Genomic DNA, 26,027 nt, shown 5'->3' on the forward strand with positions numbered 1-26,027 from the left:
ATGAGATTAGTAATGTAGGGTATGTAAACATTATATAAAGTGGCAATGATTTGGGTTGAAGATCTGAATGTAGCATTTCAAATTCATTGTATTACTATTCCTGATGCACAGCAATAAACAATAATATAAAAAATGTCTCTCCAACTGTACAAATCAAAGCACTTAGTGCAGCAAAATTGATGCATCAATTACGGCTTTGTAGGTCTAATTATGAACCGCAAAACAGCTTCTGAGGCAATTAAACGCCAAATCTCACTGACTAAAAATAGTCATTTGTATTTCCACATTTTCCACGTTAGCTTGGAGACATTTTGTATTGTTTTTACATCGTTACATTTTGATTCACCTACAAAGCAGTGTCTTTAAACTGTCAAAATGCTGTACCCGGTTTTTCATAGTCATGATATGCCTTGGTGACTGTTTGTGTTGCAGATGTGTTCATCGGGTAATCGAAGGGTCAACAGCACCCTGTTCAAAGGAGTGTGTGAACCATGCGACTGCCAAGGCCATGCCACAAACTGTGATGACATCACTGGACAATGCTTGGTACGTTGGACAAGAAACGATGTGGTGGGGGGGGGGGGGGGGAGTCCACATGAACACATTTCTCATTAGTGTTTCAATTGGCTATGATAATCCTCTCAAATACACTTATAATATACACTTATTTCCCCTGAGTGGCACTGAGGTCTAAGGCACTGCATCTCAGTGCTAGAGGCGTCACTACAGACCCTGGTTCGATTCCAGGCTGTATCACAACCGGACGTGATTGAGGGTCCCATAGAGTGGCGCACAATTGTCCCAGTGTCGTCCGGGTTAGGGTTTGACTGGTGTAGGCCATCATTGTAAATAAGAATTTGTTCTTAACTGGCTCTAGTTAAATAAAGGTTAAATTCATATACAAATTCATAAATTAATGTCCCTGTCAGTCGCAGGGGTGTGAGTTCTCAGAGCTGTCTCATTCCACTGAGCTACTTTAACATGTTCCTTCCACCCTCGTTAATGGTGGACACAGCACCTGCTCCCGAGTTTCACCTTACAACAGGTCACAGCTGTGCTCTCCTAAAGACGCAGCGCATGGCAAATGCTACCATTGGAGATTGTAAAAAGTGTTTATTGTTTTGTTTGAAGCTTGGCCAATCAACAGCAACGAATTTGTTGGAAGGACATGTTTGATAGTTCGTAGAAGACTAATCCTGACATCACCTACTGGCATAGTATGGCATTACGTCATATCTGCATACGTGTGCTCCAGGTGTTGTAACAATCCTACCCTTGGTAATATTACCACTGTTAAATCCTTATAGCACTGATTCTTGTGAGGATTAAGCCTCCACCTGAAGAGAGTTGCTGGTTGGTTCCCAACCAGGATACCATTTTCTATCGTATTGACTTTCTGCTCCCTCTTTTCATTCGCAGCCTGTGCGTGTTTTGCTCAGGACTGTGTCGGTGGAGACAGATATCAGGGTGTACCCTGTGGAGATTTGTCATGACTCTGTGTTCAGATAGACGTGAGCTGAGTGGAGGGCTGTGTCCCGAGGGCCCGGGGCCAGTCTCAGCTGTCTGTCTGTCCTCATCCAAACAGCTAGCTAGCGCTCTCTGACCTCTCTCACCTTCTTCTGGCGCACCACTCCCACCGCTCTGCTCTCACTGTCTGAGCTGCCTTCAGACAGACTAGACCTCCTTCAGGATTAAACAGACGGACTGCTAGAACAGTGATGGGATGTTTTATTATATATCAGCTATGAGCAGGTGGAAGGGAGATGGGGATGTTGATGGGATGTTTTATTATATATCAGCTATGAGCAGGTGGAAGGCAGATGGGGATGTTGATGGGATGTTTTATTATATATCAGCTATGAGCAGGTGGAAGGCAGATGGGGATGTTGATGGGATGTTTTATTATAAATCAGCTATGAGCAGGTGGAAGGCAGATGGGGATGTTGATGGGATGTTTTATTATATGTCAGCTATGAGCAGGTGGAAGGCAGATGGGGATGTTGACAGGATGTTTTATTATATATCAGCTATGAGCAGGTGGAAGGCAGATGGGGATGTTGATGGGATGTTTTATTATATATCAGCTATGAGCAGGTGGAAGGCAGATGGGGATGTTGATGGGATGTTTTATTATATGTCAGCTATGAGCAGGTGGAAGGCAGATGGGGATGTTGACAGGATGTTTTATTATATATCAGCTATGAGCAGGTGGAAGGCAGATGGGGATGTTGATGGGATGTTTTATTATATATCAGCTATGAGCAGGTGGAAGGCAGATGGGGATGTTGATGGGATGTTTTATTATATATCAGCTATGAGCAGGTGGAAGGCAGATGGGGATGTTGATGGGATGCTTATTTATTTGTATTGATTTCATCTTTATTCAAGCAGGTGAGGTCCATTGAGACCGAAGTCCTTTTTTTGAAGGGGAGCCCTGCTTCACAACAATGCAGTGATACAAATTACACAAACTTAAGGCAGGAGCATGAGAAATACAACAATGCAAAAATACAAATGATTCTAAAAAACACGTACATTAGTCTTGAGAATTTTTTTCAATACCCTAAAATGTCCAAAAGGCATCCAATCGTCCAAATCAGTAGCGACAAAAGGAATTTCAAGACTTTGCCATTGCTGTGAGAGAATAAGATATTTTGTACTTTTGTAGGTCAGGAGCGATCATGCACAGTAATCTGTCAGCTGTGGTGTGGTGTCTACGGTAGGCTACCTCCCTGACTCCTGGCGTTGTCTCCTCCCAGGCAGGTTAGTGCCTGTAAATGATGTCATGAGAGTGAGTTAAACCCTGGCCACCCTCATCCTGCTCAGTAGAGTGTGCCTGCCCGCCTTGCATCTAGAAAAGCTCTCAGGATTGATCCCACCAGGGATTGGACATTTTAACAGAGACAGGAAATGATTTGGAGAAACAAATAGGCCAAGCAAGTGGCACAGAGCCAGTCTTGTGTGGGGAAGGGGGTAAGCGCACCCCCCTCCCCCTATCACATCAACCCCATTACCCATTATTAGCCTCCCCACCCCCATAATCAAGGGATCTTCTCTATGCTGGTGATTATGCTGAGTAGACATCTGCAATTGACTCAAGAGCGTTTAGGTTTTATTGGGGCTGACGATGCGTGGACCCAAAAAAACTGCTCTCATTTCATTAGCGGTGCATTACCGGAGTTTGGGTTAATGCCAATCTATGGGGAAATGCATTACGTTTAATTTGGCAACATCAGACTCTCAAAGTCTCTCCCAATTATTCACCAGACCATCTCAGTCAGACAACGCTATGGAGACGAGACAGGTAAAACTTTGGGTTTCTTTGTAGATTAGACTCAAATTTTGAACATGCGTTCGCACGTGTGACTGCATTGCCAATCAAGCACAGCTGCTACTCAAACAAATTATGACAATGCACCAGATTTTTATCAAAAGGAAAGGAGGACCAAGGCACTCTTCATATAAGTCATTCAAATGCCTTTGTGTCTGGGGCATGTTCAATGGAAACAAAGGTTAAAAACTCGCATTTCGGCTGCACGGCCAATAGTGAATAGTGCCTTGGTCCTCCTTTATTTACCAAAGAGCACCTTCTGTCTACAACAATCTACTATTGTTTTTTTATACCTTTATTTAACGAGGCAACTCAGTTAAGAACAAATTCCTATTTACAATGACTGCCTACCCTGGACAAACCCTAACACAGACAACACTGGGCCAATTGTGCCCCTCCCTATGCAACTCACAATCACAACTGGTTGTGATACAGCCTGGAATTGAACCAGGTTCTGTAGTGTCACCTCTAGCACTGAGAAGCAGTGCCTTGGACCGCTGTGCCATTCAAGAAACGTAGCAGCTTCTGTCTACCAAAACCTACTATTGTTTACCTTAGCAGCTTCTGTCTACAAAAACATACCATTGTGTACCTTAGCAGCACTTCCCTTCCTTCTCTTTTTTTCTAGACCAGATTTTTACTTGGAAAAACTGGTTTATAGTGGATGTATACCCCCCAAAAAGTGTGTACTGGTATTGTTCTAGAATGAAAGAAGGGTTGTTAACCTAACTAAACCTACTGTATATTTCTAGGGCTGCACTGACCACACCACTGGATTCCACTGTGATGAATGTATCCCTGGTTTCTATGGGGACGCTACCAAGGGAACAGCCAATGACTGCCTGCCCTGCGCCTGCCCCCTCAATATCCCGTCCAACAAGTATGTCATCGCATCTCACATGGAAATAAGTTTATATGACACTTAATCAGAATCGTTATCTAGCCATACTGACCTCTCCCTACCTATAATTAATTTTCATGACTCTAATCCTGTGTTTTTTTGGGGGGGGGATCCACCACCGTGACTGGCGGTGCTGTTGCCTAGATCTGTTGTGTTTCCACCATGTTGAGGTCATTTACTTGTGAACAGGGCCAGAGACAATAGCTCCAGTCAAGCACTGGTAATGGGTGGTAATCCCCTGGTGGCTAGAGTGGAGCGGCGTGCCCCCAGGCCAGGAGCTGAGCAGCTGAGCATTCCTCTACACTAGGCCAAAGTAGCAGAACCAGCAGCTAAAGAAAGCTTCTTCCCCCAGACATTCCAAAAAGGCAGTGCTACCCCACCGTTCCTGCCCTGGGATCCAGTGTCTTCTGAAATAGACTGGCCAGTCATTCCATCAGCCCTCTGTCAGGAACACTGGAACCTATCCCTGACCCAGCCCAACTCTTGCTCTATCTTTGGGATCAGGAGGGGGACAGGAGCTGGACTCTCCCTCTTTTTCAACTCAGTAATGTTGTTGTGTTTATGGGGGACAGAAGGATGGGGTTGTTGATACGTGTTTCTTTTCTTTTTCTTCTACTTCCTGTTTTTCTTACTCAAAAACATCGTAGTTTCAGCCCTACGTGCCATGTGGACCCGCGAGGGGAGCTGATATGTGACCGATGCCAGCCGGGGCACACCGGACCACGCTGTGACAGGTGAGTGCCCAAAGACAAAAGGAAGACGAGTTAACCCTCCTAGACACAGTCAAAACAGTACTACCACAGTCATAACAATACTACCACAGTCATAACAGTACTACCATAGTCATAGCAATACTACCACAGTCATTGCAATACTACCACAGTCATAACAGTACTACCATAGTCATAGCAATACTACCACAGTCATAACAATACTGCCACTGTCATGACAATATTACCACAGTCATAGCAATACTGCCACAGTCATAACAATATTACCACAGTCATAACAATACTACCACAGTCATAACAATACCACTACAGTCATAACAATATTACCACAGTCATAACAATATTACCACAGTCATTGCAATACTACCACAGTCATAACAATATTACCACAGTCATAACAATACTACCAGAGTCATAGCAATACTACCACAGTCATAACAATATTACCACAGTCATAACAATACTACCACAGTCATAACAATATTACCACAGTCATAACAATACTACCACAGTCATAACACAGCTGCATTCCGGTTGACTTTACTCGGTGTGAGAGGTTCAGTGTCCTTTGTTACCTGCTGTTAGGTATTGGTAGATTACCTGTTTCTTCAATGGGTTGTTGACAACTCTCTCTGAGAAATGTGAATGTCTTTTTGTATGTACAGTGCCTTCAGAAAGTATTCAGACCCTTTGAGTTTTTTCACATTTTGTTGCGTTACAGCCTTATTCTAAAATTGATTAAATAAATGTTTTCATCAGCAATCTACACACAATACCCCATGACAGCAAAGCGAAAACAGGTTTTTAGAAACGTTTGCAAATGTATTAAAAATAAAAAAACAGAAATAACTTATTTACATACAGTACCAGTCAAAAGTTTGGACACACCTACTCATTCCAGGGTTTTTCTTTATGTTTACTATTAACACATATGGAATCATGTAGTAACCAAGAAAGTGTTAAACAAATCAAAATATATTTTCAGTTGTGTTGTGACAAGGTGTACAGAAGATAGCCCTATTTGGTAAAAGACAAAGTCCATATTATGGCAAGAACAGCTCAAATAAGCAGAGTAATGACAGCCCAAGATTAATTTAAGACTTGAAGGTCAGTCAATCCAGAAAATGTCAAGATCTTTGAAAGATTCTTCAAGTGCAGCCGCAAAAACATTCAAGCAGTATGATGAAACTGGCTCTCATGAGGACCGCCACAGGAATGGAAGACTCAGAGTTACCTCTACTGCAGAGGATAAGTTCATTAGACTTAACTGCACCTCAAATTGCAGCCCAAATAAATGCTTCACAGAGTTCATGTAACAGACACCTCAACATCCACTGTTCAGAGGAGACTGCATGAGTCAGGCCTTCATGGTCGAACTGCTACAAAGAAACCACTACTAAAGGACACCAATTTCATATCTCATAGCAAAGGGTCAGAATACTTATGTAAGCTATTTCTGTTTTTTATGTTTAATACATTTGCAAACATTTATAAAAAACTTTTTTTCCCCCCGCTTTGTCGTCATGGGGTATTGTGTGTAGATTGCAGACAAAAAAAATTATTTAATCCATTTTAGAATAACGCTGTAACGCGACAAAATGAGGAAAAAGCCAAAGGGTCTATACTTTCCGAATGCACCCTAGGTCTATGTTCGGTATGTGATGCTGTGCAAGATGACAGATGTTATCCGCATGAAGAGAGAACTGTGTCAATAGGTTATAGATAGTCCATAATTAGTCTTGTGTTTCATTTAATTAAATGGATATCTTCTGATTTAATTACGCTCATGACTATTGGCAGTTTTAGATGATGTATGGTTCTCACACTGGTGGCTAGTGCATTTTATTGTTTGTTATTCATTGCACATGCATTTCAAAAGCAGCCCATATGCCACTGTGGTCTTTTCTGGTTTGTCTGTTCAGTTCGGTCGCCATATGGTACTGTGTGCCTATGAAAGCCACTCATAAAAGCGTGGAGAATACAGATGGGTTTAGTTGATGTTTCAGAGCGGTGGGATCTTTCCCAGAGGCATCGGTAGACAAAGGACCAGCCTCTCTGGACCAGCGGAAAGATTGATCACTTAGTAGTCGGTGCCCGCAGTTCTGTTCTGAGGTCTCTTAATTTCATTTGCGACATAAATGCATCAGTCGCTCTGTTTCTCTCTCTCGCTCTCTCTCTCTCTATCTCAGAGACAGAGAGAGGGAGGGATGGATTGTTGGTATTTCTACTTGCTGTGTGGTAGGTGTGGGTTTGATGGTAGGCCTTATGGCACTGCTGCAGGGCTTAGAGTCAGAAAACTGCCAAGGGGATGGGGCGAGGCAACACCCCTCTCTTTGACCCATACCCTCTGACAGATGGAGACAGGCAGCTGTGGGCACGCATGCCATCCCTGTGCTGCGCTGCCTTGCAGATTGCCCACTTTGCTCTTCTCTTGATCTATAAAGCAAGAGGTGGGGTGAGGACGGATTTGGGTTCTGCGGGCCATACGGGGGACAGGGGGGACAGGAGCTCATTTACGCTACAGACAGACAGGATGGGGCCTCATCTATCATGGCTGCCTGTGAAGGGGGCCCCGGGGCCCGGCTTCTCTCCCAGGAGCTCTCTGAGAAATGGTGAAGTGAAGGACATTACAGAGGTGTGCTCTCATAATGTCCCTCTCCACACCTGGACCTACAATACCTCTTTCTAGTCTAGAGAGTGAACTGAACTCTGGAATTGGAGCACTGTCTGCCTGATAACAAGTGCCCTGCTGCAGCACCAAGGAGGGTTAGTTGGTAATAATAGCTTTCTCCTCAGCGCCATCAAACTACTGCAATTCCTGGAAACAAATTGGCAGTCGGAGTTAAAAGAGGCGCGTGAAGAGGTCTCTCCCTCCCTGGGAAGCCGTTCTGCAGGGGCCAGGAGTACATTCTCCCAATCAAGTGCAGAGTTTCCAGTAATAAGATTATTGATTTGGGAAGAAGAGTCTATCCTGAGGAATCAGCCAGCTAGAGCAGGGAAAGAGGTTTCACTTCACATTTTCTGGAAGCTGATCTGAGTGGCCAGGCAAACAGAGGGAAGCTGTCGATGAGAATACACAACATAAGCTTGGCTGATGGAAAGATAGATAGAAACAGACTCTGCTTTCGATTGATAGACACAGACCTCCAATCCTGTGCCTATTCTCTGTCTGAGCCTCTGAGCTCCTTGAAACATATTAGCGTTTACGTTTAGTTTGGCAGCGAGTGGGCATGGATATCTGATCCACAAGGGCCTGACAGATAGAGTGGGGTGCGTTGCCAGGCTGGGGTGAGAATGTTTCCTGTTTTAAAGGCGTCTGCTTGGAGCCAAGAGGAAAAGCTGCAGATGTATTTATAGATAGGGAAGGCAGACACCTGGCGGGAGACATCAGTGTTAAAGACGGATCCTTCTTGTCTGTCCGAGAGAGCAGGGCGGCCAGGCTGCCAGGGAGAGTTCATGGGTGTGTAAATACATCAGATGGCACATTTGGTCAAGAATAGCGCCCTCACCCTCACCCAGTCAGGAACCACAGACCCAACTGAACTGGACTGAGTTGGATGTGGGTAATAGGAGTTTTCTTAGCGGATATGCTGTAGTTGCCAAGCTACCCATACTCCTTGCTCCGACCAAACGCTACGCCATGCCCACGGATGATAGTTTTTTCTCTGCAATGAGCCTGGATCTGAGTACCTCCCTGACTATTTCTAGAACTCAAACAGATTCTAACCATTCTGATTGGTCCTAGAAACCAATGGGTTGCTGCACCAGAGTCAGAACTCACATGGGGAAAGCTTCCTTTTAGAAATGCATAATCGGCTTTGATACTGATTGGTTAAAGATGATTAAATCGATGGTTACTTTGTTTCGTACACCAGCCCTCGTTTTGACGTCACCACAAACGACTTCACCAACGGCAGTCTCAGACTGAAGTATGTAATGAACATAGAGCAGTGGAAGAATTCAGTTTGAGTCGTCAGGGAAATACAGAATATACAGTAAGCCTATCTCAGAGTTGGGCAACATACAGGTTGTTGGTGGGGGGGATTATTATTTTGGGTTAAAAAACACTCCAGGTCACTCTTGAATGGCTAAAACTAGATAGAAAGGATGTTGAAATTATAATGGAACTATATATTTATATACATTATAACGGACCTATATATTTATATACATTATAATGGACCTATATATTTATATACATTATAACGGACCTATATATTTATATACATTATAACGGACCTATATATTTATATACATTATAATGGACCTATATATTTATATACATTATAACGGACCTATATATTTATATACATTATAACGGATCTTTTTTAAATTTTTTTAATTTGTTATTTTACCCCTTTTTCTCCCCAATTTCGTGGTATCCAATTGTTGTAGTAGCTACTATCTTGTCTCATCGCTACAACTCCCGTACGGGCTCGGGAGAGACGAAGGTTGAAAGTCATGCGTCCTCCGATACACAACCCAACCAAGCCGCACTGCTTCTTAACACAGCACGCATCCAACCCGGAAGCCAGCCGCACCAATGCGCCGGAGGAAACACCGTGCACCTGGCCACCTTGGTTAGCGCACACTGCGCCCAGCCCGCCACAGGAGTCGCTGGTGCGCGATGAGACAAGGACACCCCTACCGACCAAGCCCTCCCTAACCCGGGCGACGCTAGGCCAATTGTGCGTCGCCCCACGGATCTCCCGGTCGCGGCCGGTTACGACAGAGCCTGGGCGCTTTATAACGGATCTTTACATTTATATAAATTATAATGTACCTATATATTTATATACATTATAATGGACCTATATATTTATATAAATTATAATGTATCTATATATTTATATAATTTATAATTGACTTATATTTTTATATACATTATAATGGACCTATATATTTATATAAATTATAATGTACCTATATATTTATATACATTATAATGGACCTATATATTTATATAAATTATAATGTACCTATATATTTATATACATTATAATGGACCTATATATTTATATAAATTATAATGTACCTATATATTTATATACATTATAATGGACCTATATATTTATATACATTATAACGGACCTATATATTTATATAAATCATAACGGACCTATATATTTATATAAATTATAATGTACCTATATATTTATATAAATTATAATGTACCTATATATTTATATACATTATAATGGACCTATATATTTATATAAATTATAATGTATCTATATATTTATATAATTTATAAATGACCTATATTTTTATATACATTATAACGGACCTATATATTTCTATAAATTATAACGGACCTATATATTTATATAAATTATAATGTACCTATATATTTATATACATTATAATGTACATATATATTTATATAAATTAGAATGTACCTATATATTTATATACATTATAACGGGCCTATGTATTTATATACATTATAACGGACCTATATATTTCTATAAATTATAACGGACCTATATATTTCTATAAATTATAATGTACCTATATATTTATATACATTATAATGTACATATATATTTATATAAATTATAATGTACCTATATATTTATATACATTATAACGGACCTATGTATTTATATAAATTATAACGGACCTATATATTTATATACATTATAACGGACCTATGTATTTATATAAATTATAACGGACCTATATATTTATATAAATTATAACGGACCTATATATTTATATACATTATAATGGACCTATATATTTATATAAATTATTATGTACCTATATATTTATATAAATTATAATGTATCTATATATTTATATAATTTATAATTGACCTATATATTTCTATAAATTATAACGGACCTATATATTTTCAAATAATTTCCCTTTTTCTGGCCCGCAAATTGCTTTTGACTAACAAATCGTTCAGTAAAAAAAAAAACTGTGCGGCGCTCTGCTGAATTTTTTTTATCCCAATGTGGCCCTTGAGCCAAAATTATTGCCCACCTCTGGCCTATCTTTATAATGAGATCAGGGTGGATTATATACTGGATGACATCTTTATAATCATATTCTATATAATTGGTAAGAAAGGTTCATTTTACATTTCATATTTCCCTATTTTTACTCATTACAAAAGAAAAAGCTCACTGCTTAACGTATGGCTGTGGTGTAGCGTCCTAGCCATCTGGGTCCATGTAAACAGTAGAATGGTTATTATGCATGAAGTTACAAGTGTACAGAGAAATAAACTGTGTATACAAAACATTAGGAACACCTGCTCTTTCCATGACATAGACTGACCAGGTGAATTCAGGTGAAAGCTATGATCCCTTATTGATGTCACCTGTTAAATCCACTTCAAACAGTGTAGATGAAGGGGGGAAGACAGGTTAAATAAGGATTTTTAACCCTTGAGACAATTGAGACATGGATTGTGTATGTGTGCCATTCAGAGGGTGAATGGGCGAGACAAAATATTTAAGTGCCTTTGAATGGGGCATGTTAGTAGGTGCCAGGGTTTGAGTGTGTCAAAAACTGCAACACTGCTGGGTTTTTCCACGCTCAGTTTCCCGTTTGTATCAAGAATGGTCCAACACTCAAAGTACATCCTGCCAACTTGACACAACTGTGGGAAGCATTGGAGTCAACATGGGCCAGCATCCCTGTGGAACGCTTTCAACACCTTGTAGAGTCAGCCCATGCCCTGACGAATTGAGACTGTTCCCGAGGCAAGAGGGGTCCAACTCAATTTTAGGAAGGTGTTCCTAATGTTTGGTACACTCAGTATACTTGTGCAGTGTAAAGTTTGCATGCATAGAATCTCAGCACCCAGACTATGTAATGTGTACAGAACCAAAGGGACTGACATATATAGTGAAGGTAAACAGGCAGGTGATGGAGTCCAGGTGAGTCTAATGAGGCACTAATGCACGGACCGATGGTGACAGGTGTGCGTAATAATGAGCAGCCTGGTGACCTCGAGTGCCGGATAGAGGGAGTATACGTGACAGACTAGTATGAAATGTGTTGATCAGGACCAGTGCAAATTATACCGTGACCTCCTATATGTTTACACGCTTTTGCATGGACGAAATGTTTTGATAGGCTAATGTTACTTGATGAAGACATGCTGTTATAGCAGCTCTGTGCTTTTGTCTTGAAGCTAAAATGTAGCCTATTGTGTGTAGCCTACAGACAAGAATTGAAACCCTTTAATTTTCTGCACATAGGCCTTCATGCTTGTGAACTGTTGCATTATTCAAGAGTGCCATATGGTTTGGCTGCGTTATTCAATAGTGTAATATGTTTTTGTTGAATAGTTTGTGCTTACTGTCTAGTGGCTACTGTGATATTTATGGTCAATTTGAGCTGCGGACCAAAAATGTTGTTTTGCCAGCCTCAACGAAAGGTAAGGCAATGCCATACTGTGAATTGAAAAGTAGAATTCTCTTTCGTCACCCGGCTCCTCAGACTCTCCTTACCTTGTAGTGGGAATAGGGATAATGACAGTTTCTTGAGTCTCTCAATCAATCAGAGATCATTGTAGCTGGCAGGCAGCATTGCCGCAAAAAAATATGCTGGCTCTTAGATGGCAATCACCTCACTCTCTCGCAATTTGCCAATGGGTGCAGTTATTATTAGATGTTATAACATTAGAATTGTCGACCTCGAGAATGAATGGTGCTCGTCAAGGAACAATTGAGGCCTGGACAAATGTACTTGACTCTAAAGAATAATCTCAGCTAAAGCCCAACACATACACTGAACAAAAATACAGTGGTGGAAAAGTACCCAATTGTCAAAAGTAAAAGTATTTGGTTTTAAATATACTTAAGTATCAAAAGTAAAAGTATAAAAGTATAAAGTATAAAACATTTCAAATTGCTTATATTAAGCCAACCAGGTGGAACAATTTAATTTTAATTTGATTTACAGATAGCCAGGGGCACACTACAACACGCAGACATCATTTACAAACGAAGCATTTGTGTTTAGTGAGTCCGCCAGATCAGAGGCAGTAGAGATGACCTCTTGATCAGTGTGTGAGTTTAACCATTTTCCTGTCCTGCTCTGTATTCAAAATGTAACAAATACTTTTGGGTGCTCTGGATCAACATGTACAATAGCCAATATCCAGCAACTTCACACAGCCATTGAAGAGGAGTGGAACAACATTTCACAGGCCACAATCAACAACCTGATCAACTCTATGCAAAGGAGATGTGTCGCGCTGCATGAGGCGAATGGTGGTCACACCAGATACTGTCTGGTTTTCTGATCCACGCCTCTACCTTTTTTTAAGGTATCTGTGACCAACAGATGCATACAGTGGTTCCTCCTTTAAAAGTTGCGTCATACTGCAGCACACCTTGCAGGCTGCTGCAGCATTCTGTGGCACGTTATCTAATTGTCAGCCATTTTTTGTTAATGCAAGTTTATGCTAGTTTGACCAACAAAGGGCATCTTTGAGAAGCATTTGATAGTCTTCCATATTGGCATTACCAGAGATTTTTTTTTTTTTTTAACATAACATAGTATATGAGATTGATTTTTTAGAAATTTGGCTTAATTAATTGTATTAATATTATGGTGTTTCTATTCCAAGAAAAACAAAACCCTCAGGGTTTCCGTTAGGATGGAATGGGAAATATGGTGCTGTACAGCGTGACGCTCGAGAGTATGCTACAGCATAAGTGGATTGGAGGATTCTAAATTAATATCTAAGGGGCATAACATTTCCACACCCTAATTGTAGTGCAACCAAACTTTCAGTTGAGTGTATTTGCCTTCTCTACTGGAAGTTGATGCTGTTGCTATGCAACCTCTTGCTAGCTAGTTAGCATTACAAACTACAAGTTAGAGATTTTTCGACTTTGGGTGTGTTCTTAAATTCAATCTGGAGTGGCTGCATTTATGAGTGTTGTCAAATTGTCCGTTTGTAAATTTGTAAACAGACCGTTTTGCTCTCGGAGCGCACACAGGACGTTCGGGCCGAGGAGTAGGGTTGATTTGGGCGTTCTGGCCTTACAACTGCAGTTAAGCACCCAAGCTAACGTTGGCTAGCTTGCTAGCTACTTCCAGACATAAATGAGACCACTCTGACCATTTTACTCACCCTAGCAGAGCTGGTTAGGCAGTTTTCGTGTTAACCAGAGCATTGTTGACTGTAACTGTACTGCTGGAAACAATTTAATTACACTTTTTGCCAACGTTTACTGACACCGGCCATATTCAACGGGCGTTGAGCGCTTGTAAATTAATTATTCTGCGCTCTGGTACACTCAGGTGAGAGTGCTCTGAAATCGGAGTAGATAGCCAGTGTGAATTTACGAAAGCACCCGAATGACCATTGAGAACGCACAACATGACTGTATTCCCAGTCATGCGACATCAGTAGATTAGGTCCGCTTTATTTTTCCTTAAATGAACTGTAAATCAGTAAAATATTTTGAATTTTTCATATTTTTGTTCAGTATACAAATATACAATCTAGAACGCTTAACACATACAAACTATATATACAGTATTTACCTATTTTCATAATATATATATATACTTTGGGTGTTATTAAGAGGGGGATGGATGTAAAAGCAACCTTGGATGTTTGGGGGGGGGGGGGGGGTGAAGGGTGGTTGTGGTTGGATGGAGACATGTTGGATGGGTGTGGTTGGGGAAATGGGATAGGATGTTACGGGTGGAGGCTCTTTCTTTTCAGTTTCCAAAGTAAAGTGATTCAATAATTTGTACTTATTTACATTTTGCATGTTTGGTCATGATATCTGCATTAGTGCTGTCTCCTCCCCAAGACACCCGCTTGATGGTTGAAATTAAATTACAGACACGTACTCACTGTTCCACGCCAATGGCTCCTTCTCACATAAGACAGTCAGAAGCAATAACATATTAAATTAATAAGTCTCCGGCGACTAAAGGAATCCGCTGTGCATGATATGGAATGATTACTTTTCCCATTTGCTATCATGCAGTAGAAGGGCTGTGTGGAGATAAGAATTGTAGCAACCATTTAACAAGAAGGCACTAGAATGTATATCTTTATCAGGGCAGAACACGACTCGCTTCTGAGGAGATATATGGCGGGAAAAGCAGGACAGTGCAGATAAGGGGGAGGACAGTGCAGATAGGGGGAGTAGCGATATTTTCTGTGGCTTCGCGCGTTTGCCTTTTCAGATTCTTTCTCTGTGTTTTGACTGCCAATGATATAGTCCACTGCCCACTTATTGTTCCCACTGAATATGTGAATTATGCACAAACTAAGTGTTCATGTTTGAAAAGGCAATTTCATAATTGAAGCCAGTTTCATCGTTGAAGTAATTTTAGTGAAACACTGAAGTGTCCGTGATACACAGCTGTGCATGCTGGGTGTGATCGCTTTTTATCCAGTTTCACTGAGACATTTAGCCTTCTAGTGACTTGAAAAAGAACAGAGGAACAGTGACCATATGTCCATTTCTGTCATTTGTACTGTGACTCCCCTCATGGGAAACACATTCTCTTCATAGCTGAGCAGTGATCATTCAGTCCACTACATACCATACCCTCGCTCCTTCCTGCTCAAATTAGTCATGATAGGGCTATATTGTAACTAGGGACTGCGGTTATTCCTGGTCAGGACACAAGGTCAGGAAAGAAAAAAACTTGCCCAGACTCAGGGCCCTAGCCATGAGTCATGATTTCCCTCTTCCTCTCTGGTCACTGTAGGTGCTCGAATGGCTACTTTGGTCAGCCGACGGTTAAGGGAGGCTCGTGCCAGCCCTGCCAGTGTAACGGTAACCTGGACCTGGCCTCACCGCGGAGCTGCGACCCCATCACCGGCTCCTGTCTGAGGTGTCGGGATGGCTACGGGGGAACCACCTGCGACACCTGTGCCGAGGGGTTCTACGGGGACGCCATCAAGGCCAAAAACTGCCAACGTGAGTATAAGAAGTGCATGAGTATCAGAGCCTGCAGTACGTTAAAGCCCCTGTCCCTGTCTGAGTCTCCTTTGAAGAGTGGAGTGTTGCTGTAATGTTATGCGAGCGCTGCCTGTCTGCCTGCCTGCCTGACAGACAGCCTGCATGCCAGATGTGGCGGTGTCTTTGAAAATGTTTGGCTTTGAGAATATGAGAATGTGTGCAGATGGTGACTGTCTGTGTAAATCCACATAAACAACCTGTGTTGACTTGCAAACTTCAATGCTCAACCCATAAAAGTTTATCATTCATCTGCCTCTCTGTTCTCAGCTGTACAGTCTGCGACGTTGACAATGTTTGGATGAAGATAACTAATTAGTCTCAGTTTACCAAAACGACCCATTGGACGATGATGCCAAGATAATTAAAAATGCATTACAGCTTATCACGGCTCATAGCCAAATTAATTCCTGATTTATAACTCTTGATATACAGCTGCGATAAAGACGACAAAGAAATGATCGAGGTATTGGTAGTGATTGACAGTACATTAAGACTATAGACAGGGAAAGCACAATAGTTAAACATGCAGCTAATGCCTCTATAGACTTCTACAATAGAATGGAATAGCTGCCTTCATCTGCAGTGATAAAAGGCAGGCGCACTACTTCCGTTTGAATGAAATCTGTCGAACGAAAAAAGTAGGTTGGTGAGAAGAAGTCCATTTTCGCTGACTTAGTCTGGCTGTCCTAACTGAGTATTGTGGTGTTGGGGCATTTTGGGCGGACAAGGAGTAATCAGCATTAGGAATGCAGAAACAGGGCCGTCGTTGATGGAAATTGCCCATGCTATCACGGTGGCAGGGAAAACAAGTTGATGATCATTGTCACAGATCTCTGCAACTTAATGTGGCTGACGCACAGTGTAATCTTGTTGCTGGTTTCAGTGTGCCATGAAACCATCAACCCGACTTCTCTCTTTCTCTCAGACAGCCCGAATTAAAAACTTGACCCACTTTAGATCCCATCTGGACTCCATGCTGTCAGGATGAGAAAGGGAGTCTTACAACTCATACTCATTCCAACCTGTTAAACATTGAATAAATGCAGGCATTTTTAAACCTTATGTGGGCGACTGAGCACAGTACAAAGACAGAAAAAAAGCAAATGTCCCCTCCAACCAGTCCTATAGGAAACCATCTGTGCCTGTGTTTTCTCTTGCAGATCACTGGGACTTTTTAAAGTAAATAATGAGCCGGTTATACAATGCAAATGTGTTCCTGTGTCTAGCAATCTGAAAGCGGTTGGATTTGCGTACTCTGTATGAGTTGATGACAATAGACAGTAGTACTGCACAGCAATAGGACCGAAGAGAACAAGAGGATATAGTTGTACTGTACAGTACATACCCTTATCTGAGAGGGCCTTGTTGGGGCTGAACTTAGACTGATCCTTGTTATTCTAAATCTGATTCTTTCAACTGATATCCCCTCCTCCCCTCTTCTCCTCCCCACCCCTCTCATTGGTCTACAGATTGCCAGTGTCACAACAATGGCTCTGTGTCGGAGGTCTGCCACCAGGAGAATGGGCAATGCCCATGCAAGCAGCATGTGGTGGGACGGCAGTGTGACGAGTGCATGGTAGGTCACCAAAGTATCAGTTGTCATTCCGAATCTTGTCAATTCGGTCACTATGTCATTTTATCATTGGGATACCCATAAAAAGGTGGACAATCTATGGGGACATTTCAAATCAGTTACTGCGTCAGATACTGTTGATTAGTAATGTCTGAAGTTGAACCAATTTTTCACTCCGGTGTTTGGTTTCACAAATATATTGTCATCTAAATATTTCCCAAAGTTTTAGGGTGACGACCTCATTTATACTCAGTACCTCAGACATTCACAGATAACTAACTTCCTGCCCCTCACTGCTCCTGGTGAATGAAGCCCAATTGTTGGTGGGATGCAGAGGAGCAGGTGTGTAAGCCGTGCTCCTGCAGCCGTACAGGGGCCATGTCCCAGCGCTGCGACCTGGAGGGACGTTGTATCTGTAAGCCCGGCTTCGTGGGCCATCGCTGCGACCTGGGTCGCCAGGGTTATGAGCGTCGGGAGACGCGCAGGCCAATAGAGAGGGTCCGGCTGCAGCAGGTCCAGCGCTGGGGCTCGTCCCGCTCTGGGGGCTGTCCCAGGGCAGCCTACCGCACCACAGCGGTAAAGACAGTAAAGATTTGCAGCACTGAGTGTTTTAGTGTGTTAGTGTGCTGTGATGCATCCCAAGCCTGCCCAGCCAACCACCCACCCACCCACCAACCCATCCGCCGACCACCCATTCACCCACCAACCAACCCACAGGGTCCATAGTTATAATTTTGCCTCACCTAGCCACGACGAACATGTCCATCCCAGACCCTGACTATATGTGACTGCAACCTGACCCCACTTCAAACCTGACCATATAGGCCTTCTCTGACCGACCACAACTGACCACTCACCATCTTCCGAACAGAACAGATCTGATGTGTACTGGCTGGACCACAGCATGACTCTAACCTGACCTGAGCTGACATGACACATTGCCTGGTCAGCAGTAAGCCTCTGACCTTAATGACTGTATGTGAAACAGCCTGGTGCTCCACTCTTCTTAGCCTCTGCTTTCTGCTCAGGTTTCACCTGGACCTGTCACTGAGTAGCCTTGTGTGATACAGGCTGCACATACTAATGCATATTTTAATTGAGCTAGAATTGTACTTATATGAACTATTATGTATGTAAATATCCATATACTGGTTGCAGATAAGGTATAGGTGCAGAACAGAATTCTTTAGATATACAGATGTAGGATCTTAATTTGACCCATATTGTCGCAGCAAAATAATCCTTCAGCAACAGGATTTGAACGTTTAGTCCATAACATGAAAAGTGAAATACTATTAATATAATTGTGTGTTAGTGCAGGTTTTTAGTGAATTTGTGTAAATCACAAAGCTCATCTGCATTTTCTGCAGGTACAGGAATGCAATTCTCAGCAGCAAAAGAGTGATCCAATTAAGATCCTACGTTTGTACTGTGCAGCTAGATGTAATTGTAAATCCTTGAGGCGTTGAAGAAAAATATAATGCACAGTGTGATTAAGTCAGATAGTAATCTACATTGTAAAGAGGTGATTGCGGATTCTTGGAAATATCCAGCCCCCACTAGACCCTTCAATTGATGTGAGATCTCTTCATAAGTTGTTGTTCTATAATATTGCCCACTTATCAAGCCGGCCCTTTACGTTGTGATAGTTACTTATTCAGCCTTTCTTACAGCATTCATCTTAATTGAACTCTTATTTAAAAGTTCAGTTTTTTCACCTTGGTCAGTGGCAGTGTTCGGGAAGCTACTCTGAAAATATTGTGTACCAAGCTACCAATTACTTCACACTAAAGACACACAAAAGCTACCCTTAAGGAAAACATGGTTTACTTACCTTAAGTTACTTTGATAAAAAGTAGTTTGCTCCAAACTACTTAGTGAAAAATTATCATATGTAAATCTGAAATGTCATAGACTACAAATTGCAAGAACAGATCACTATGGTATATTATGTTAACCGAATGTGTAATTTAACCTACTAAACACAAAAATGAGGTTTCAAGTGAGAATTAGCCAAGGCAATGATTGCCTACTTCGCTCATATTGTGTGCAACGCTAACACACCAGGCTGGAACCACGCTATACCCAACCAAATTACACACAACCACGCTACACACAACCACGCTACACACAACAACGCTACACACAAACACGCTACATATACACACATTTTTCTTTAGCTGTGCTGACAAGAGTAAGCAGGCACTTCTCACACACAGACGTCAGTCATCCCTAACACAACACCTGGTTGCTGCTCAGGCGCTAACCGCTCTCTGTCAATCAATCAGCCATCCATTTCCACTCCCGCCTCCGAGACAGCTGGATCCACATGGGTTGGTGGAAGCATCCCACCAGGACACCCAGCACCCCCAGAGAGAGCTCCCCGGAGGGGGGGGGGGGGGGGGGTAGTCTGGGGGAGAGGCCCAGGGATGTGTGCTACCTACCACCGTCACCATTCCTTCCTGTTGAAGGGAGAATAATGCAGATTGCCAGCCAGGCAGGAGCTGTTGGCTCCTCATATAATCAGATTCATATCGAACCATCTGTCTCTGGCTGCCTCCTTTCCCCGTCGCCTCGCCTTCTATAGCTACAATTCCCATTTACTTATTCACCACATGTTGCTGCATTTATAGTGAGACATGGGCATTTCCTCTGCCCGACGCACGGAGAAATGAGTTTATATTAGATTATGTTTTGGACTTCTAATATGTTGTATATCCTCACCATCAATTGAACTGTTACTATTGTTACTACGGTTCAAATCATGTTTTCTCGTGCAGAGACGTAATTGAATGCTGTGTGTTCTTGAAAACTTAGTCTGAAGTATTGAGCTGTGTGTTTTACAGTGTTTGCGGTGTGTCACTGTGTGCTGTACCTGTTTGCTGTGGTAATAGCACCCTATGTCTGTCTATGACAGCTCTCTGGAGTCCCTGAATGACCTCAGTATCTCTGTGCTGTCTCCCAGCCCCAGACTTACGGCATTCAGTCCGCTGGAGTCTGTGCCCCCTGCAACTGTAACTCCTTTGGGTCCAAGTCCTTTGACTGTGACGAGTCGGGCCAGTGCCGGTGCCAGCCTGGTGTCACTGGGCCCAAGTGTGACCGATGCGCTCCGGGACACTTCAACTTCCAGGAGGGTGGCTGCGCACGTAAGAACTGACTGCCATCTAACTGATTGATGTCTGCAGAGAACTTTTGGTCAATATAAAACATGAATACATCTTATTTAGATTTGATTACCGCTTTCCTTGATGTTAAATGCTGGATGACCTCAAACCAAAAAGGGTATTTACTCTCTTCCAGGTTTAATGGAAAGTTGTGGTGCTGAGCCTATTCTGTTGTTTTGAGTGGAGTTTGTTTTTCCTGCCTCTTTCCCAGCGTGCCAGTGTGCCCATGTGGGAAATAATTGCGACGCCAACACAGGACAGTGCGTCTGCCCTCCCAACACCGTGGGGGAGAGATGTGACAAATGTGCCCCCAATCACTGGGGTCATGATATCATGGCGGGCTGCAAGGTACACCTTACTTCACCTCATCTCACGCCACTCCCCTCCAAACTAGTCCTGTCTGGCTCTTTCCTGGAGTTAGGCCTATTCTTTTGTTGATAAAAAATGCTCATTAAAAAGGTTTAGCAAAATAACTTCAACTTTTATAGTACGGAACATTCACAAAATAGAAATTAAAACTGCACAGAAGTGCTTTGAGATTTCATGGAGAAACACATCATGGGATTACTGCTGTGACGATATGCATAATTGTATAATTAATTTTGCAGCCAATGTTTTAACCCGCTTTTGTGGAAGGTCTGTGTACTATGTGAAGCCGATGGATTAACCCTTTGTGACTGGGTATTGATTAATATAATGGTACATTGATTATGAATAGTTGACCATCTCCTCCACAGGCCTGTGGCTGTAACCAGGTGGGCTCAGTGACGCAGCAGTGTAACCCCAACACCGGCTGCTGCATGTGCCGGGACCAGTTCCAGGGAGAGAAGTGCAGCGAGTGTAAGCTGGGCTACCGGGACTTCCCACAATGCATTTCCTGCAAATGCAACGTGGCAGGTTCAGACAGCCAGACCTGTGATGCAGACCAGGATGTGTGCGCCTGTGCAGACAGGACTGGACAATGCAGCTGCAAGGTAACCCACAACCATCAGTTGATTGTGGTCTACTCTATTTACTATCTATATACTCTACTATTCTCTTCTGGAATATTCATCACAGGATGCTGTGTCAAGTGATTGCATCAGACCTCTCCAAATAAGTGATGACAAGAAACTACAATGAAATTCTCCCAAAAGAAACCAAAGCCAGCTCTCCTGGCACCTCCCTGATGTCTAGCCAGCACTGACTTAATCCAAGTAGCTTTCACTGCCAGTTTCACATTTTAAACTTGGAGTTACATAGCATAACTAGGCCTGTATTTTCTAAGCCTCACTGCAACTACCTGGAAATGTCCCATTAGAATGACTAAGGCAGATTGCTCCATATAGCCTGTGTTTCAACAGCAGCACTCTAGCTCTCCGTACCTTCCCTATCTGGGCTCAGCATAGGGGCCTGTCGCCATCCTCTGCCTGGTTGCCAGCATCGAACAAACCCGGAGCCAGGCAAACAAAACCCAGGCAGGCAGGGTAGCGTCTGTGTGGGGGAGGAAGTGTGAGATGGAAATAGACCTGACGTGGGGGGAAGGCATTCAGATTAGCTAGCGCCAGGCAGGCAGGCAGGCGTCGCCATCCCCGGCTCCGTGCCTCACAGTGACAGTGCTGTGACATTGTGACAGGCTGTCACATAGGGGCCACCTATGAGAGGTGATGACTCTCATTAACACACACACAGAGAGAGAGAGAGATCGAGAGAGAGAGAGAGAGAGAGAGAGAGAGAGAGAGAGACCCAGTAAAAAGCCACTTTCTACTCTGAAGTAAGGTGACACATGCAGAAGAGATGATTGTTGTTGTTGGGTCTCTTGTTGTACTGTTGTGTGTGTGTGCGTCTTCCCTCGCTGGATGTTTATTTTAGACTACTGGGATGGAAGGATAGAGATAAGAGGTTGATGGGTGTAGGGATGTTAGTGATGGAGAGTGACTGGAGGGGTGATGGACACGGTGATGGGGTGGCGTGGCTCTGTGTGTTCCATGAAGCCATGGCAATGGAATTTCTGGCATCCTTAGCATCCTCCTTCAAGTCAAACCCACAGACTGGTGTTTAAACAAAGCGTTAATATGTAGTTCATGGCACAACCAATGTCTGTTATGAATGCTGCTTCTCAGTTCTGGATGCTTTGGGAGTGTATTAGCTAGGGAAAAGCAAAAGATGAAATAGAAGGGGAAAGTTCCATATGAAATAGTGTTTTTTGGTGTGATGCACTGTTATCAGGGCTGTCACTGTGTGTGTCTGCTGTACGCGGGGGTGTGCCCCTTATCATTCCTTCTCAGACACATGTCACTGTGGTACACATGCACAGTAGCCCCTTTGACATGCACCTACTGTATCTACACACATGGCTGCCTTTGGATTCTTGTGAATATCACCTTCTTTGATCAGTCCAGAGCAGAATAGGCGAAGAGCACAAGAGATATGACTTTTTCCGCCACTGTTATTTATAGCTTGGCTCTGTCTTAAATCAAATATCTCTCTAGGCCTATATTATCTTTGAAAATCTGTTCAGATTGATTTTATATTTGTTCTTATGTATACTTTACTGAAAATGTCATTTTTTTGTGTGTGTGGACAATATTGGTCATCAGCCATTTTGGACTTGGACTGTGTCTTAATTCCTGAGTGTTCGGTCCCCAGGTGAATATACAGGGTCTGAAGTGTGACCAGTGTAAGTCGAGGACTTTCGGCCTGAGCACAAGCAACCCACTAGGCTGCAGTCAGTGTTACTGCTTTGGTATGTCCAGCACCTGTACTGAGGCACAGGGCCTCATCCGCATGTGGGTAAGTCAAGTCATGAAGAAACGTGACAGAAATCCACACGCAGCACACATCTACACATGTATTCCCCATCATATGCAAGTCCACCCACACACAGGTACTGTATTCATACACAAACATACAGCAACTGCGAGTGCACCCACTCACATCACGCAACACGCACACACAGACAAACACATATAATATGAATAATGTTCTATGCCAGTGGTCACCAACCGGTAGATCTCCAAGGCTTTCCTACTCGATGGCCATTTATTTCTGTAAAAGGCCAAATGATAAAGCCTTCCTTTCCTATTTTCTTATTCGTTTCGCGCTGTTTGAGGTAGGTGCAATTGATTCAGCTTCCCTGCGCGCCGGGTAGGCAAACTGTTCCCGTCTACCCGGCGGACCCGGAGAGCAAAGTCAATTTATAGGCCTACCACTGGCTAACTAGATAGCTCAGATCACCGTGTCTGCAGCTTTCACAAGCCCACTGAGAATTTGTTTGCGGACTCTACTGTGTGAGATTTCAAAACTAAACAAAAACATGACTTACAGAGAGACTGCTGCTGTTTTCTGAATGATTTAGTATTCACATTTTTATTCAGCACTGTCAACACTTCACTCAACACTTTTATAAGCCGTGAAACGCCCTGTCCCTTTCCACTCGCGCTGCAAAGTGTGTCAATATATTTGCGTTGTTGTTAGCGACTTGCGTCTCTCTAAAATCGAGGAGTAGCGTATTTCAGAAATAAATTAAATGCGATCGAGTTTCACCCGTCAGCTGGAAGACTGTCCCATTTTTGGTCAGTCAGCAGGAGGAGGAAGAGCTGATGAACAGTGAGAGGCCGCCTCTCCCTCCCTCGCGCTCTCCCTCCCTCCATCCGCTGAGACTGACCATCACAATAAAATAAAATAAATACTAATGCTAACAATTTAAATTTATGGCTCACAAGTAATAGGCCTATAACAAATTATATATTACCAGTGTGATCATATGCCTTCCGTTTGAAAATATCATTTTAAAATGGTCTGAGAAGAACACCATTGGCAGGGCAATTCAAGGATAGCCAATATGCAGTGATGTATTGAGCCTACAGCCTACTGCATAAACCTCATTGCTACGGAAGTGTTTTAATAGGTTAATGTTGCGTAGGCGTACGTTTTTTAAAAGTCATGTTTAAATGGCCTGCTTTTTCACTCAGAAAGGGGTCTCGGCACAGAAAAGGTTGGTGGCCACTGTTCTATGCTTTCTTGATATAGGCTACTTAATATGGGCTATGATAAAACAAAATTTGTTCTCATGCAACAGTTAACAAACATGAATTAGTCCGATTACACTTTACAACTTACTGTATGTGCAACCACAAGTACTGAAATAGTCTAGAGAGAAATGCCACAACACAGCTATATGATTTTATGGGAAACAGGGTAAATATTAATTTCATGAAAGTGGTTCTCCTCCATTGATTCATTCCCAACCAGGTATTTACTCTCCATCTTATTTCCCTGTAATTTATGGAACGTAGTGAGAACCAGGGGGACCAAGCACAAACAGAAGGATAATATATATTATAGCCTCGTACAGTGGGTGGGAGAGGGTTTATTGGGGGCTTGGAGCAGGCAGAGGCTGGGAGCTGCAGCTTCCCTGTTTGTTTTTAATAAGGATTTTCTGCCAGAGCGCCTCAGACCTGATAACCCTCCATCCGCTGTGTCCATGGAGACCGCGGCTGAGGACATCGGAAGAGGGACCCTTCTTTCATATAAATGGAAACGACAAACAAATTAAATAAAGGTTGCCGTCCCAAAGTTAATCTAAATTTGTTTGCTTTAAGATGAAGAGAGAAAAAAGACAGACAGTTGAGAATCCTCTCCCTCATTCATTGGAAGTCAGGAGATTCTCTCTAAGTCAGTGAGTCATGAGATTGCATGGTGAGGTGAGGGGCACAGCCTGGCCCCCCTGGAGCCTTTAGTGAGCCATTTGCTGGATATTTAGATGGGAAGGGAGGGCAAATTTAAAACAGGGGCCTCAGAAGCATAGTCTACTGTAGAGAAGTGGCTTCTTAAATATATGCATGTTCTACTTGCCCAATTAAACACATCTCTGGCCTGCCCTCAGGATGTGAAATGCATTTTAATCTACAACTATGTGAGAGGCTGAGTCCTGGTGTGTTATTGGAGAATACAGTTGTCCAATGTCACAGAGGCTGTTTTCCTTTTGAAAAACACTTGCATCGCTCTCTCGCAACATAGGCCATTTAAACCCTTGGGACAGAGCTTCCCAAATACAACCCGTTATCTGTGTATTTTGTGTGACATTAAGGCCAATAAGTGATGCTGTTTGTTTGTTGTGTCTGTGCTGCTGTAGCTGTCCCTGAAACCAGAGCAGACCAAGCTGCCCCTAGTGGACAAAGCCAACCTGCAAGAGACCACAAGCGGAGTGACCTTCCAGCACCCAGAGATCATCGCTAATGCTGACCTGGTCACCCAGAAGCTGAACGAACTCTACTACTGGAGACTGCCTGAACAATTCCATGGTTCCATGGTGAGAGCACCCTCATCTCGATGTTATTTAAACCCCAAGTTGATAACAGGTGTACAATTGAATCCTTATAGTG

General features: G+C 42.8%; 1 protein-coding gene across 15 annotated transcripts in view; it reads left to right on the forward strand.

Annotated features, from left to right (window-relative positions):
- lama2 (laminin, alpha 2) overlaps positions 1-26,027 on the forward strand; it is a 142,257-nt gene that overhangs the window by 69,824 nt on the left and 46,406 nt on the right. For 9 of the 15 annotated variants that reach the window (XM_090232607.1, XM_090232609.1, XM_036975728.2 and 6 more), the window contains 11 exons: positions 433-546; positions 4,084-4,211; positions 4,880-4,966; positions 15,671-15,882; positions 17,394-17,500; positions 17,810-18,073; positions 20,463-20,643; positions 20,873-21,009; positions 21,399-21,635; positions 23,290-23,433; positions 25,778-25,954. In XM_090232607.1, coding sequence (XP_090088733.1) covers positions 433-546; positions 4,084-4,211; positions 4,880-4,966; positions 15,671-15,882; positions 17,394-17,500; positions 17,810-18,073; positions 20,463-20,643; positions 20,873-21,009; positions 21,399-21,635; positions 23,290-23,433; positions 25,778-25,954 — 1,788 coding nt within the window. The remainder of the gene's footprint in view (positions 1-432; positions 547-4,083; positions 4,212-4,879; positions 4,967-15,670; positions 15,883-17,393; positions 17,501-17,809; positions 18,074-20,462; positions 20,644-20,872; positions 21,010-21,398; positions 21,636-23,289; positions 23,434-25,777; positions 25,955-26,027) is intronic. The other 6 variants (XM_090232614.1, XM_090232621.1, XM_090232615.1 and 3 more) reach the window with 1 other exon arrangement.

This window comes from Oncorhynchus mykiss, chromosome 4 (assembly GCF_057628025.1).
Source record: "Oncorhynchus mykiss isolate SJ-2025 chromosome 4, ASM5762802v1, whole genome shotgun sequence".
Classification (NCBI taxonomy): Eukaryota; Metazoa; Chordata; class Actinopteri; order Salmoniformes; family Salmonidae; genus Oncorhynchus; species Oncorhynchus mykiss.